Source organism: Muscardinus avellanarius (assembly GCF_963383645.1).
Source record: "Muscardinus avellanarius genome assembly, chromosome: 1".
Classification (NCBI taxonomy): domain Eukaryota; kingdom Metazoa; phylum Chordata; class Mammalia; order Rodentia; family Gliridae; genus Muscardinus; species Muscardinus avellanarius.
The window spans coordinates 239765967-239782558 of NC_137786.1; the positions used below are offsets into that span (position 1 = coordinate 239765967).

At 46.9% G+C, this 16592-nt stretch overlaps 1 protein-coding gene across 1 annotated transcript; it reads right to left on the reverse strand.

Annotated features, from left to right (window-relative positions):
* PSMD13 (proteasome 26S subunit, non-ATPase 13) lies at positions 1-15963 on the reverse strand (the record flags this gene model as incomplete). Its single annotated transcript, XM_080719717.1, has 13 exons — positions 1-128; positions 649-765; positions 897-977; positions 1783-1845; positions 4830-4955; positions 5035-5114; positions 6237-6408; positions 8210-8296; positions 8454-8497; positions 8856-8911; positions 8994-9028; positions 13716-13794; positions 15869-15963. 13 exons carry the CDS (start codon positions 15961-15963, stop codon positions 33-35), a joined length of 1131 nt encoding a protein of 376 aa, XP_080575843.1. The 3' UTR covers positions 1-32.
* Between the last annotated feature and the right edge of the window lie 629 nt (positions 15964-16592).

The following is a 16592-nucleotide window of genomic DNA, read 5'->3' on the forward strand; positions in this document are numbered from 1 at the left end:
GGGTGAGGCAGGGCCGTAGGTGACTGGCAGGACTAGGTGAGGATGTCGTGGGCCTGGTGCTCCACCAGCATCTCCATGCTCTTCACGTCCGTGCACCAGAACTCCAGGCGGTCCTTCATTCCCTTGATCTGATAGCAAACCAGGATCACGAAGGGCATTAAGACACATGGGCGCCACGGGCCTCACGTGTGGCTCCAGCTCATTCCCAGGCAGCACCGAGCACATAGGAACTGGGGTGGGGTGTGTAATGGGTTCATCTGGCCAATTTTTACCACAAGGGCATTCTAAAAGCTGGTGTTAAAGAATACAGGCAAGAGTAGAGGAAATCCACAGGATTAAATTTCCAGCACATATGAAAGAGATAGATTTAAGCTCAAATCATGAAACCAGGAACCTATTTGATCAGAGTACCAATTTAAAGATTAGAAGGCTTCCTTAGCACGGCCAGTCCTGTTGTCATGGTAAGCCTCTAAGTGCAGGGCTCAGACCTCAGCTGCACTGCACCAGGTTGGGTCCTCAGAAATGGTCTTGGCCCCATGACAACGATCCATTCCCCAAAACCCAGTGTCCATTAAAGCCTTCTTCCTAAAGGGCTCCCTTCCACTGAAACCAAGACAGACACAACCCAACCACTCAGGTGAACCTCACCTGCTGCAGATCCAGCACACGGGGCTGTACCCAGGTCATGTGCACACGCTTGTCCACCTCATCAATGCTGCCCCTCACCAGCCCCACGGAGAGCGCCTTCATCACCAGCAGCTCCACCTGTGCAGAGGGCTCAAGTGAGACACGGGCTGCTCTCCCGCCATACCCACACAGTGGGGGGAGTGCTCATAGGCCCTGGTATTCCAGGTGGTAGCTCTGCTGCCATGACACCCCAAGTCCAAGAACCATACCTCGTTCACGGAGATTTTAGCATTTTTGGCAATTTCTTCAAAAGTAAGCTGTCTGTGGTTGGCAGGCCGTGTGAAAGTCATCTGAAAAAAATATATAAATTTATTATTTAAAATTATCTGGTCAAAGAATTGACTAGTAAGGATATTTTTATCAATATTTACTCAAAATAAGCTGGGCGTGGTGGCACATGCTTGTACTCCCAGTACTTGGGAGGCTGAGATAGGAGGATCGCACAGGTTTGAAGCCAGCCTCAGCTACTCAGTGAGGGTCTCAGCAACTTAGTGACACTGTTTCCAAATAAAATATAAAATAGGTCTGGGAGTATAGCCCGGAGGTAGAAAGCCCCTGGGTTCCACCTCCAGTAACACACACACACACACACACACACACACACACACACACACACCCCTCTGAAAATAGAGACTATCTTTTTTGGTACACCACATACTAATGTTTTCTTAATATTAACCACATTATCTTACTGAGAACGAGCTTTCAATGCTCAGATGTGATGGTTAAAGGTGAAAATAAACTTTCAGAAATTCCCACAGCAGCCCTCGCTCATTCCTGAGCAGGCTTCTGAGCCGCCTAAGGTCAGGGGCACCCCATGGGGAACTGGTGTCCTCGCACAACTCATATTCTGGTGGAAAAGGAGTCCGCAGATGGGAAGGGTGCGCCTTTCTGGAAGAGGCAACGGCGTCAGTGGAGGAAGGGGCAGCGGTTTCCACTCAGGCTGCTGGGGAAGACCTGAGGGGAATGGGTGGTCTGAGCTACGACACAAATATGAACCCCTGAAAACCAGGTGGCAAAGCGTAAAGCGGGAGAGAGACAACTCAAGGAGAGGTGGGAGAGGGTCTCAAGTCAGCCATTCCAGGCATTGCTTACCTCCATGAGGCACAGCAGCTGGATCTTCCTGAGAAGCTGGCCCTCGTTGGCTGCTAAGTCAGGCTGTGAAGTCAGAAGACAGGCAATGTCTCCATGTCTGTGCTCATGTGACCTCCCTGGGCTAAGAAGTTCTTTTCCACAGCAGCGGGTGGGACACATTTTATTTTTTATTTATTTTATTTTTTTGGTGGTACTGGGGTTCCTGGAAACCCTTCTACCTCTGGCCTACACTCCCAGACCTATTTTATATATTTGCATTTGGAAACAGGGTCTCAAGCCAGGGAGGCTGGCTTCGAACCTGCGCGATCCTCCTGTCTCCGCCTCCCAAGCGTGGGGATTACAAGCGTGCGCCACCACGCCCGGCCTGGGACACATTTTAGAATGCTGAGGTGCTCTGGCAACTCTGAGGACCTACACTGCCCTTTCCTCATGAAGACCAACAACTGAGCTGGCATGGTGTGCACTGTAATTCCGGTGAGAGGCCGAGGCAGGAGGATCAAAGGCACAAGGCCAGCCTCACAAAGTAGCAAGACTTTTAGCAGCCTAGCAAGACCATTTCAAAAACAAAAAACAAAAAAGACTGGGGATGTAGCAGTAACATACAAAAAGAGGAGACTGAACAGAGGGCACACACCTGTAATTCTTGGCAGATGGAAGGCTGAGACAGGAGGGCCACAAGTTCAAGGCCAGCCTTGGCAACTTAGCAGGACCCTACATCAAAACAGAAGTAAAAAGGGCCAGGGGTCATGCAATGGAGTGGTAATTAGGGAAGGGCTAAATGAGTGAAGTGTACATGTATGCCTCTACCAGCTTGTACCCCATTAAGATGGATGACTGGCTGGGCGTGGTGGCGCACGCTTGTAATCCCCTGCACTTGGGAGGCTGAGACAGGAGGATCCCGCAGGTTCGAGGCCAGCCTCAGCTACTTAGTGAGCCTCTCAGCAACTTAGTGAGACCCTGTTTCCAAATAAAATATAAAATAGGTCTGGGAGTATAGCCCGGAGGTAGAAAGGCTCTGGGTTCCACCCCCAGTACCACCACCACCAAAAAAAAAAAAGTTAAAATAAATAAATAAATAAATAAATAAATAAATAAATAAATAAATAAATAAATAAAAGGGCCAGGGATGTAGCTCAGTGAGAGAGTCCCGAGTTTCATTCCCTAGTAACCCTCCCACACCCAAAGAGACCGATGGGCTATTTTCCCAAACTATGAATCTGTAAAGATGAGATCTACAGTGATGTCACAAATACCATTAGGCATCTCAAGATTCTCAGCACACACAAGTATCTGTGACAAAGTCCTAGCTCCGGATGGCTCCAGGGTGCTGCTTGGTGAACACAGCAGGACTACATACAGTCCACTGAGGACCATGGGTCTTCGGGCTTGTGCCGATTCAAAACAAGTCTTTAATTTATAATGAAAGACTGCATCGTCAGTGAGGACTAGAGTACATCCTTTGGGACCTCCACAAGATCTCCTTGTGGGTAGAGCTAACACCAGACAGCAACTCACCTTGATGCAGGAAGCCCTAACAGGGGCGTTTCTGCCCCAGGAACAGGACAGGACTTCTAGCATCCACCTCGAAATTTCTTTTTTTTTAAATTGTTGTGGCCGGGTGTGTTTGCACACGCTTGCAATCCCAACGCTGGGGAGGCTGAGACAGGAGGATCGCACCAGTTCAAAGCCAGCCTCAGTTACTGAGTGAGGCTCTCAGCAACTTAGTGAGACCCTGTTTCCAAATAAAAAAGGTCCGGGAGAATAGCCCAGAGGTAGAAAAGCCCCTGGGTTCCACCACCAGTACCACCAAAAAAAAAAAAAAAAAAAAAGTTGTGGTTGGCTGGCTTCCATCCTTCTTTTTTTGAGAGACAAGGTCACATCACTTTGCCCAGGCTGGCCTCAGCACACAGGTGGTTACCAACCGCTCCAGCTTCCTTTCTGAGTGGTTGTGTTTGCTGAGGCCAGCCTCAGCCAGGTCTGGTGCTTTCTGCCTCTACCCGTTCCCTTCATTTAGACTACCCTGCTCCATTATGTATCAGGGTTATAACCTTAGACTCTGAGAAAACCGAAAATCTCAGAAAAAAGCCGGGCATGGTGGCACATGCTTGTAATCCCAGCATTTGGGAGGCTGAGACAGGAGGACTGCGGTTCACAGACAGCCTCAGCTACTTAGTGAGGCCCTTTGCAACTCAGTGAAATCCTGTTTCAAAATGAAGAATAAAGAATAAGAGCTGGGCATGGTGGCGTACACTTGTAATCCCAGAATTAGGGAGGCTGAGGTCGGAGGATCACGGTTCGCGGATGGCCTCAGCTACATAGTGAGGCCCTCTGCAACTTGTGAGACCCGGTTTCAAAATAAAGAATAAAAAAATAGGGCAGGGGGTGTAGCTTGGAGTTTGAATGCCCCTGGGTTCCATCCCTAGTACCGCAAAAAAAAAAAAAAAAAAGAATAATACTAGGGCTGGGGTGTAGCATGGCCCTGGATTCCATTCCCAGAACCGCAAAAACATAAAAAAAAAGAATAAAATGTCTCAGAAAAGCACAAAAACAAGATCACAACCATAATTCCTACCAGTTTTCATTTTAGTAACATTTGCTTCTCGTAATTTCATTAAGCCAAAGAGTACCTGCTCTCCTGAGCACCTCTCGCTCCCTCCACCCACAGAGGATCCTCCACTCAGGCCTCCCCACTCCCCACCCTCTGGGCCCACCCCAGCCTGCACCTGCTCACTCAGCTCAGCAAGCATGCCGAGTGCTTCCTTGTCTCTCTTCTCCTCAAGACCACAGAGAGCGCCAGTGGTGCACCCCCGCCCAGCACACGTGCAGTCCCTCACACTCGCCCTCTCCTCTCCCTGCACGGCTGAGCAGTGCCACAGCTACCTGACCATCTGGTGCCCTGTTCTGAAGAGGCCTACCTGCCATCACCACCACCCCGCCCGCCTAGGACCTCCCGGGGGCCTGGAGTGTGTAGGAAAGATGCTCAAGAACACCTGCTGGGAGATGGAAGAACGAGAGGACCAGCAAGGACCGGGGCACATGGGACCCACCTGCTGGCCCCAGGCCGTCTTCATAGTCTGGAACCTGTCTACATCCCCACTGTTGAAGGCGTAGAGCGTGTCGATCAGCCACTGCCGGTCAGTGCTTCTCAGTGACTCCAGCACAGGGTGCATGAGCTGTGGTGATGGAGATGGTCAGCTGGCAGGAAGCCAGTGTCCCCACACCATTAAGGGGTCTGTGACGGGACCAACTTACCAGTTCTCCAAAGTTAAAAACTCCCTCACCGAGAAGTCCTGCCAGTCCCAGCGTGAAGGCTCTCTCCTGCTGTTCTGACACTACAGCAATGACACACCCAGTCGGTCACACCTCAGTCACTACCACCAGTCCTGCCTGGCTTTACTGATGTATTTAGCAGTACTGGGGACTGAGCTCAGAGGTCCTATCTCTGAGCTACCCTCCCTGCCCTATTTTTGTTTTTTATTTTGAAACAGTCTCTGGGTTGATGAGTCTCCCTACTTGCTGAGGCTGTCCTCAAACCTGTGATCTTCTTGTCTCAGCCTCCCAAGTACTGGGATTACAAGTGTGCCACCATGCCCACGCTTGGCTTTAAAAAGCTCACACACCAAGAGTAAAGAAGCCATCACTTATTAAGTACAGAGCTGAGCACTATTCCTTGGTCCTCAGCTAGATAAAGGTGGATCATACCAAGAACCACACATATGTGAGTTCTGTGGGAAGAGCATTCAGTGATTGGTTTTTCCTAAATACAGTGAGTCAGATCACTGCATGTACTGCTTCCTCAGGTACCTCACTGCTATGGAAACAGGACCTCCACCCAACTGTCAGGCACCTCAGCTAGCTTCTGCAGACCAGAACTGACCTGCTGGCTATTCCCATGCAACATGTCCTTCGTTTCTCCACTGCACTGGCTGCAATCAAAGCCTCAACATTTCTAAATGGTTTCCTTAGCTTTAACGTTGTCTTGTGAAAACTTCTAAAATATCCTGAAATTTTCTTTCAAAATGTATACACCTTGTACTTTCCCCAAAACTCTCTGGTCGCTTTTCTTCCCACCCTCAGAGCCTTCAAAGACTGCAGTTTATCTCCACAGGTCTTGAACTTCACTTTCAGAGCAGAAGTCTCAGCGACAGGGGTTTGATGTGCCCTTCACCCTGCAGGGGACCAGGAGGCACTTACTTCACTGTACCTCCTACAAGAGCTCTGGCCTGGGTAACAAGGACTGGAAGAGGAGGAGTGAAGGGGTTGGGAGGAACTGGCCTGATTTAAATGCTGGAGACAGAGATGATGTAGAAACTAGCGCACAAGTCTTTCCACCTGTTCTTCAAACGGGAGTGAGTCCGTGAGTAGCTGAAGACCTACTCCTCCCAGTACCTCCCAGCTGCGACACTGGGAGAACATGCTCCTCTGTGACATAAGCTGTGCTGGACCTGCATTACCTGGTAGATCCTTGATGTCGACGCAGCCCAGGAAGCGCAGAGCATCTTTGTAATAGGATGCGTGGTTTCCGATGGTTTGATAGTATTTACTGGAGAGGTCGTAGAAGCGACTGTGAACGGCCGTGACACCGGGCAGGTGGCTGAGCATCTCTTCAACGTCTTCAATCGTTTCCTAGACATGGCAAGTAAAACCAGAGTCACAGGAAGTAAAATTTTCAACTTAAAGGTTTTTAATGTAAAAAGTGCAAGCTACAAAGGCAAAGGCCAATAAATGTGAGTAGGTTAAAAAGTTTATACAAAACACAGCAAAAGGTACAACCAACTAAATACCAGGAAAAGATAATTATGGCATGTAAAATCCTGCAAGGAACCCTGACCAGGAAAAAGAAAGAAGTCTTAGCCCTGTACCACAGTCTCCAAACACACTCCCTGTTGAGATTGTGTCCATGTACATGGCCATGTACAAGGGACCAGGTACAGAAATGACATGAGCATTGTTTCTAACCCAAATCCCTTCATAGTAGACCAGTTATAGAAGTTGTGAAACACTTGGGCAATGAAATACCAGACAGCAGTGAAAAAGAACGCCTTATGCACATCAACTCTCAAGCCTGGCGAGTAAAGACTGACTTAGTCGCACACCTACCCAGTAAGAAAGGGAAACGAACAGGGCTGAGCGCCCTGCTGGGCAGATGTCTGGTGGATGGCAGCACTGCACTCCCGAGCTGGCTGGGCTCGAGGGCGCCTGCTGCCATACTTCCTGCCGTGTCTAAGGGCTTTTGGTATGTCTCAAATACTTCAAAACAAAATGTTCAAAGTATACATATGGGGTAGGACTGGGAAGCAACAACCAAGAAGTATCTTTTACAGCAGTAGGAATGGAGGAGCAGGACAGGGCCCGCTGTGCAGGGCGCCTGCCCAGACCGGGCCTGTGGAGTCCCGACCTATGGACATGGTGTGGTCACACAGGGCACTATCAGCGACTTAGGCCTAAAAGGTTTCAAAGAACACCTGTAACCCCAGTACTTGGGAGGCTGAGATAGGAGACTCACAGTTTGAAGCCAGCCTTAGCATGTAGTGAGGTTGCTGTCAACATAGTAAGACCCTGTTTTCAAATAAAAAATAAAGGACTGGGGGTGGAGCTCTCAAAAGCTCAAAGGTAGAATGCCCCTGGGTTCAATCTCCAGCACCCCCCCCCACACACACACAAAGGTTTTGAAAAACTATACACACATATACAGACTGATAAGGCAAAAGAAGTAAAATGTAAACAATGAGTTAAGAGATATGAGAGTTCTTTTTTTTTTGCGGGTCTGGGGATGGAACCCAGGGGCATTCGACCTCTGAGCTACACCCCCTGCCCTATTTTTTATTCTTTATTTTGAAACCGGGTCTCACTGAGTTGCAGAGGGCCTCACTAAGTAGCTGAGGCTGTCCATGAACTGCAATCCTCTGGTCTCAGCCTCCCGAATGCTGGGATTACAAGTGTACACCACCACACCCGGCGATATGAGAGTTCTTTGTAATACTTTTGCAACTTTTCTCTAAGTTTAGAAGTATTTTAAAATAAGCCAGGTGTGGTGGCACACATTTGTAATACAAGTATTTGGGAGGTTGAGACAGGAGGATTGCACGTTCTTGCCACCCTTTGACACTTAGGCCATCTGCAACTCAGTGAGACCCTGTTTCAAAATAAAAGAAAAAAATAGGGCTGGAAATGCAGCTTGGAGGTAGAATGTCCCTAGGTTCCATCCCCAGTACCATAAACAAACAAACAAAAGAGGAAGAATAGGTTCTTTTTTCTACAGTTTTACACAATTTGTTTTTTTGAAGATTTAAAGAAGTTTATTAGAAAGATAGAAATACAGAAAATAGAAATACAGCCCCATGCCAAAATAGCAGGGGGGGGAGGGTGGCCCCAGGCTAACCACTCCCCTACACAATTTTTTAAGCCAGACACAAGTTTGTATTACCTTTGTAACCTGGAGGTCCCCGATGTTTAATTTTAGGGCTCCAATTGCTGTTTTACACAGGATCACTGCCTCATCGCTGCTTTTCACCTGAAGACAGCAAAGAACAGGGGAGCTTAGAAGTGTGGCAGCCAGCTCTCACAGAGGCCATTACCTGGCACTGACATGACTCTCATGCTGGAGAACAGGGTTTCTAAACTATACATCACACATATTTCAGAAAGTCATGTTTAAACACCATAGTCACCTTTTCACGTGTTTTTTCCAGAAAAGTAAGAGCCACATTAGGATCTAGAAGAGAAAGAACAAAGTTAGAGGAACCACCAACAGTGGGTCTGCACCAGCTAAGACACTGTTAGGCAGGATAATCTTTGGGGTTAGACTATAAACTATAATAAAAACATAACTCAGAAGTTGCTACTTTCTGAGCCCTGGCGTAGTGGCGCACACTTGTAATCCCAGTACTTGGGAGGCTGAGACAGGAGGATCGAGCAGGTTTGAAGCCAGCCTCAGCTACTTAGTGAGATCTAGTTCCAAATTAAGAAAAAAAAATGCTACTTTCTATCAAATTACAATCCAATTAAATTAATTGTTTCAAGATTATCTTAACTACCATTTGGATACTCCTTTATGAAACAAAGAGGCTTACCAGTCATCTGTCTAACCACATGAAGAATTATTTCTACCAGGGACAAAGGGTTCACCCTGAAATAAAAACCTGTTTTTGAGTGTCAAGGAATATCAATGTACTCATTTTCAAAGTGAAAAACTGACAAAATGGTTTTACCTGTGTTCAAATTCACTGATGAAGTTTTCATAAAGCTGTGGAACCAAAATACGAACAATAAGTAAAGGATGTCTTTCATTCTGCAAAATTAGACTCCAAACACCCTTTCTAGTTAAAGATGCAGCATCAATGTTATCCGTTATGAATCTGCAAACCACAATGTCCAACACATAGCAAGCGCCGCATTAACACCGAGAGCAGACCCACGCAGGGTTTAAGTTGACATAGATGCTCAACGGTGGGTTACTAAAGACAGGGAGGGCTTCTGTCTAGCTTTGGGAATTAGACCTCCAAGACTTTCAAAACCAAACCCTCTATTCTTTCTCCAAGGCACTCCAAGTACAACAGACTGTCCATCTGAAAGGTTCACTTACCAAACAATTATTCTGTAGAAGGCTACAGACTATGCCATTACTCTGCTTCTTGAACACTAAGCACACACTTGCACACTTCTTCAGACCCTAGTCTGTATACAGACAAAGTGTAAGGCTAACCTTGAGCCTTCAAGGAGCACCTGGACGAGTGGAGAAGACAGTCTGCAGCAAATAAAACACACTACAATTGCGTTTAAGAGCGGGGGGGGGGGGGTTGTGGGGGGAGACATGAGAGGCCTCAAAAAGGCTATTTTCAAAGTGGTGACAATTGGGTTCCAAGGAATGCAGAACCTAGTTAAAGAAATGGATGTTTGGGTGGGAGTGGGGGCAGATGGAGAAGAATGTTCCAGATAGAAACAACTGAACAGTTTCTGAAGTACTTGTGAAAGACACAGAATGGAAGGCACTAAGGATTGGTCTCTGTCCTAAAGACAAAGCTAAACTAAAGGAGCAAAGACTGAAGACAGAGAGGGTCACAAGGGAGAAGACCAAGAGAGGTCAGTCAGAGGCTACAAGGACCAAGATAAGAGGTGGGGTGCAAGTGGTGAGGATGGGTAGAGAGCCTGGGAGACATTTTGCCAGTAAGTAGGCTAGTCACAAAGGAGAGCTGATAATCGCCCCTAAACTTATAGCTAGGTGACTGGGGAAAGAACGCAGTATGGGCAAAGCAGGGAGAAGGAACCTCCAATGGCCTTCACTTTGGAGAAGGACAGCTTTAGCTTCCTCTAGCATATGAAGGGAGAAAGATGGAATGCCCAGGTGACAGGCAGACATGTAAGTCTGGCACACATTGACCTAACTAAAGTGGCTTTTTCATGACAAGAAACTATGTGAAAGATTATCTTCCTCATTATGAGAAATGGTTTTAATTTTTCTGATCTCTCTTACAATTAGCTAAAGATCGAGGCCTGAATCTACTTCTCAGAACTGTACATTCATGAATACTGTCCATCTTATTCTTATGTCGGCTGGGTCTCTACAATTTTTAATGGTTTATTTTGTCCACGAAAACAGTCAACTCAGCCAGGTGTGGTGGTACTTGGGAGGCTGAGATAGGAAGATAGGGAGGCTGAGATGCAGGTTCTAGGCCAGCATCAGAAATTTAGTGAGGCTCTCAGCAACTGAGCAAGACCGTTTCCAAATAAAAAATAAAATAGGTCTGGGGATGTAGCCCAGAAGTAAAAGGGCAAGGAAATACTTTGACATGTGTGTGACTCAAAGATTAAAAAGCAAAGGGTAGTGATAATTAGAAATCACGTATTTTTATGGTATAGAAGCTTGGGGAAAAAGTATTAAGATCTGTCTTGTTATCATTTTTCCACATAATTCAAAAGACAAAATGCTGCCAGGCGTGGTGGCGCATGCTTGTAATCCCCGCTCTTGGAAGGCAGAGACAGGAGGATAGCGCTGGTTCGGAGCCAGCCACACTGGTTTAAGAGACCCTGTTTCCAAATAAAAAAGTTAAAAAATAGGTCTGGGAGTGTAGCCCGTGGGAGTGTAGCCTGGAGGTAGAAGGGCTTCCAGGAACCCCGGTACCACCAAAAAAAAAACCCCAACAACAAACAAACAAACAAAAAAAACAAAACAAAAGACAAAATGCTCAGCAAAATCTTCAGGCTTACTACTGATTACGAGTTTCTTTGGGCAGAAAATGTCAAATCAGTGGGTATAAACCACAAGAAAACCTTACAAACACAGGAGGTGGGGTAGTAAGTTGGTCGCTGCTCCATGCCCACTATAAATGAATGTATTCAGAAGAAATGACTCAAGCTATAATCACAAGCTAGTTATCAGTTACTATGTTAATATAAATCTCTGAACTCATGAGCATCTGTCAGGGGAGAGACAAATTCTTGGGAGAGTATGTATTTTTTTTTTCCTTCTGTTGACAAAATTCTAAAAGTGCTCTCTCACAGACAGCATGATACTATGTGGCCCCACTCCAGCCTTATATTCTCACCTGAAGTACAAAGGGTGCTGTCTTCTACTCTGGTCAGGAAAGAACCATCTGGACAGGCAGTCGCATGGAGAGGGCAGGGTGATGGGAATCACCTAAGAGGTCCTGTGCGAACCCTCCTCTACACTCCATCCCTAATGGTTTTAAGCTTTCCGTGTGTGTGTGTGTGTGTGTGTGTGTGTGTGTGTGTGTGTGTGTGTGTGTGTTGGTATTGCTGGGGATTGAATCCAGGGGCATTCTGCCTCTGATCTATACTCCCAAACTTTTTTTTTTTTGGAAACAGTGTCTCCTTAAGTTGCAGAGAACCTCAAGTTGCTGAGGCTGGCCTTGAACCTGTGATCATCCTTTCTCAGCCTCCTAAGTACTGGGATTACAAGTGCACACTACCTTGCCCAGCTAAACTTTCCTTTTTTTTTGTTTTTATAGCAACAGTTGACCACACACAAAAAGCCTATGAACAATAAGACATCAGAGCATGCCATAAGATAGTATTTTAGGCTAGATTTTTTTGTGTGTGTGTGGAACTAGGGATGGAACCCAGGGACCTTCTACCTCTGTGCTATACTCCCAGACCTATTTTATATTTTATTTGGAAACAGGGTCTAAGTTGCTGAGAGACTCACTAAATTGCTGAGGCTAGTTTAAAACCTGTGATCCTTTTGTCTCAGCCTCCCACATACTGGGATTACAAGCATGCGCCACCACACTGGAATAGAATTTTAATTTTTAAAAATTATTTTTGAAGCCGGGTGTGGTGGCGCATGCTTGTAATCCTAGCATTTGGGAGGCTGAGACCAGAGGATTGCGGTCCACGGACAGCCTCAGCTACTTAGTGAGGCCCTCTGCAACTCAGTGAGACCCAGTTTCAAAATAAAGAATAAAAAATAGGGCTGGGGGTGTAGCTCAGAGGTCAAATGCCTCTGGGTTCAATCCCCAGATCCGCAAAATAAATAAATAAATAAATAAATAAATAAATAAATAAATAAAAATTATTTTTGAGCTGGGCGTGGTGGCACATGCTTGTAAACTCAGCATTTAGGAGGCCAAGACAGGAGGATGGTGATTTGCAACCAGCCTCAACTACTTAGTGAGGCCCTTTGCAACTCAGTGAGACCCTGTTTCAAAATAAAGAATTAAATATAGGGCTGAGGCTGGGCGTGGTGGCGCACACTTATTTTTTATTTTTTTATTTTTTGGTGGTACTGGGGGTGGAACCCAGAGGCTTTCTACCTCCGGGCTATACTCCCAGACCTTTATTATATTTTATTTGGAAACAGGATCTCACTAAGTTGCTGAGAGCCTCACTAAGTAGCTGAGGCTGGCTTCGAACCCGTGCGATCCTCCTGTTTCAGCCTCCCAAACGCGGGGATTACAGGCATGTGCCACCACGCCCGGCTTTGGCGCACACTTATAATCCCAGTATGCAGGAGGCTGAGACCAAAGGATTGCAGTTTGTAGAAAGCCTCAGCTATTTAGTGAGGCCCTCTGCAACTCAGTGAGACCTGGTTTCAAAATAAAGAATAAAAAAAAAATAGGGCAGGGGGTGTATCTGGGAGGTCAAATGTCCCTGAGTTACATCCCCAAACCCGAAAAAAAAAAAAAAAATAGGGCTGAGGGTGTAGCTTAAAGATAGAATGCCCCTGGGTTCCATCCCCAGTATCGCAAAAAAAGAAAAAAAATTTTTTGAGACAGAAACTTGCTGTGTTATCCAGACTAGCCTCAAACTCATGATCCTCCTGCCTTAGCCTCCTGAATAGCTGGGATTATATATGTGTGGCACTGTGCCCCATTTCTTTATTATTTTTGGTGATACTGGGGATTGAACCTAGTAAGTACCTAGCACATGAAGTACACACTCTCAGTGGGCTACACCTCTAGCCCTAGCATTGAATTTTAGAAACTTGAATGTCTCTTTGAAATATCTTCTCTGACTTAAGAGCTGTGACCTATGCTAAATTACTTAACCTCTTACTTCTGCTTCTACATAAATAACATGATGAAAATAGTACTTATCTCTCATTGTTACTATGAAGAGTAGGAGTAAATATGTGAAATGCTTAAAACAGTCCCTGACACAGAGAGACTGCTGATACATATAGCTTATCATCACCATAAAGCTCATCTATTAGTTTCTGGTACTGGGACTGAAACCAGGGGTATTCTATCTTCTAGCTACACTCCTAGCCTTATTATTATTTTGTTTTGTTTTGAAATAGGGTCTCACTAGGTTGATGGGAGTCTCACTACTTGCTTAGATTGCCCTTGAACCTGTGATCCTCCTGTCTCAGCCTCCCCAATACTACGATTACAAGCGTGTACCACTACGCCTGGCTCTATCTTTTATTTTAAAAGGTCCTTGAGTATATTCATATAACAAGGTAAATAACTTACCTTAATGAGACCATCTCCTTGGGCAAAGCAGGGGTCCTGTACAAAATCAAGCACCTGAAGTGTCAGTTGATGCCACAACCTGAAAAACATAAGGCCTTTAATAAACTAACACACAGTCACAGATATCGTCAGCCTTATTTGTCTTATCAAACAACAAATACTAACCAGTCCCTACTGTGTAGAATGCTAACGCAGAGGCTAATAAAACAGTTATTTTCTTGGCTCTGCTACTCAATGGTTATGTCACCTTTAGCTCCATTTTCCCAGCTATGAAATGGAAGACAACTGTCTAGCCCACTTAAAGGGTTATTGTGAGGCTCCACTGGAAACAAAAACTTTTTTGGAGGGCATCGGGATGGAACCCAGGGGCATTCGACCTCCAAGCTACACCCCCTGCCCTAATTTTTATTCTTTAATTTGAAATAGGGTCTCACTAAGTTGCGGAGGGCCTCACGATTACAAGCGTCGCCACTGCATCCTGCTTAAGAACTCTGGAATCCGACAGTTCTAAGATGAAAGCCAGTTTCTCTCTTAGCTGAGTATCTCAGAGAAGGCTATATGAATGAGATGAAGAATGAAATGAACTAATACATAAACCTCTAGGACAATGACATAGCACACTTCCTCCAAAAACAGAGGCTAATGTTTAATAGTGCAGATAAAATGCTCTGAAGAATACAGTATTGCTCAATTACTTGCCAAACACTAAGAATGTTTTCTTTTTCTTTTGTTTATGGTACTGGAGATTGAACTCAGGGGTGTTTTACCTCTGAGGTGCACCCCCAGTCCCATTTTATTTTTTATTTTGAAACAAGGTCTCATTAAGTTTCAGAGCTCACTAAGTTTGCTGAGGCTGGCTGTGTACGTGTGATCCTCCTGTCTCAGTTTCCCAAGTACTGAGGTTACAAGCACGTGCCCCCACGCCCAGAATTTTCTTTCAAAAATTACTGATAGCAGAATGCTGAAAATCATTAAAACATGTTGTAAATGGCTGTGTGAAAGGCTCTATGCTAAATGCTCCATCTTAACAGGTTACTGGAGGAGGACTGTCTCCTCATGGGACAACTCTAGCCCTACATTAGCAAATTATTGTGTTTGTTTATTTATTTATTTATTGCGGATCTGGGGATGGAACCCAGGGGCATTCTATCTCCGAGCTACACCCCCGGCCCTATTTTTTATTCTTTATTTTGAAACTGGGTCTCACTGAGTTGCAGAGGGCCTCACTAAGTAGCTGAGGCTGTCCACGAACCGATATCCTCTGGTCTCAGCCTTCCAAATGCTGGGATGACAAGCGTGCGCCACTAGGCCTGGCAACTGTGTTCATTTAAAAAGAGGCTCAGCCAGATGTGGCAGCACATGCCTGTAATCCCAGTACTTGTGAGGCCGAGACAGAATTGCAGGTTCAAAACCAGCTGCAGCAACTTAGCGAGGGTCTCAGCAACCTAGCATGACCCTGTTGCCAAATAAATAAAATCGGGCTAGGGGAGTAGCTTGGAGGTAGATTGCCTCTAAGCTCAATCCCCAGTATCACAAAATAAATAAACTGGTGATTAGCAACAATTTAACTGTTCTGAAGTTTATCCTGTTTCTGAACAAATCCAAACTCTGATATCCCTTGAGGGACACAAAGCATGTGAAGAGAGGGAGTAGGAGCTGTGTAAACAACTGTAGAATCACCAGGTAAACTGCACTGGGCTCTGGCTAAGGCTCCAGGCCGTGAGAAAGGGAACTGGATGCAGTCACACCATGACATGGCTGTGTACAAAATCACCAGGACCTGTTTCCCAAGAAGGATGACAATCTGGCCCTTAAAGTGTGCTTGCTTGTTTGAGCTAAAATCTCAGGCCAAACCTGAACCCTTTAGTAAAACCAGAAGAAAGGGGAGTTCAGAAGCTTCAGTCACAGAGCCTCACGTAGTCAAGAGGTGAATTTTCGACCCCCCAAACCCTGGCTATAGCTCTGTTCAGTCCTCCAGCGTTATCGCCCCTCTCCCTCCGGGGCCCTGGACCTCAGGGCTGCTCAGACCCTCCACAGCCAGCGCCCCCCCGCCGGGTCCGAGCGCCCCAGCAGTCCAGGCCCACCCCTGCTCCTCCACCCCAGCTCCTCCGCCTCGTTCTGGCCCCGGCCCCAGCCGGCGGCTTGGCGCTCACTTCTTCGTGTAGAGCTCCTCCAGACGGTGCCACACGGCCGCCTGCCCGGGCCCGGAGCTCTGGCTCTGCTGCAAGAAGCCCGGTACGTCCTTCATGATTGCAGGAAGAGCCAGGGACCGAAACCCACCAAGATGTCAGCGCCGCGGGGAATGCGGCCGGAAGTGCTCGCTCACTTCCGGCGCAAGGGGAGCGCGGGGCAGGCCGGGAGCGCCGTAGCGGGGTGTGCGGTCCACAGGTTGTCGTGGTAACCGCGGTCCCCGCGCATGGGCAAAGTTCTCCTTCCAGTTGTGCTCGGCTTCGGGCAACCTGACTGTGCCCCTGAGGCGTTAGCGGACGGGTGCTTGGGTTAGCCGACTGGCCAGTGGGCTCGGCCATGAGACCTGCAGGTCCTTTCAAGTGGGGATGGCGAGTTATCTCCTGGGCGTGCAGTAAGCGCTCAGAAAGTCTAGTTACCCTCTGTGAGGCCCTCTGCAACTTGGTGCGACCCTGCTTCAACATGAAGAATAAAACAGAACTAGGGATGTAGGTCGGAGGTAGAGTGCCTCTGTGCTCCATCCTCAGTACCGCAAAAGAAAAAAGTCTAGTCATCATCCCCATCCCAGTGAAGGAAGGCAGAGACGAAGGCATAGAAAGGCACCCGAACATCCAGGGCTGGGGGCCTTCTGCACCGAGGTCTACCTCCCTCGGGGCGCTCGGGGGCGGGGCGAGAGCTCGCGGGGCGGGG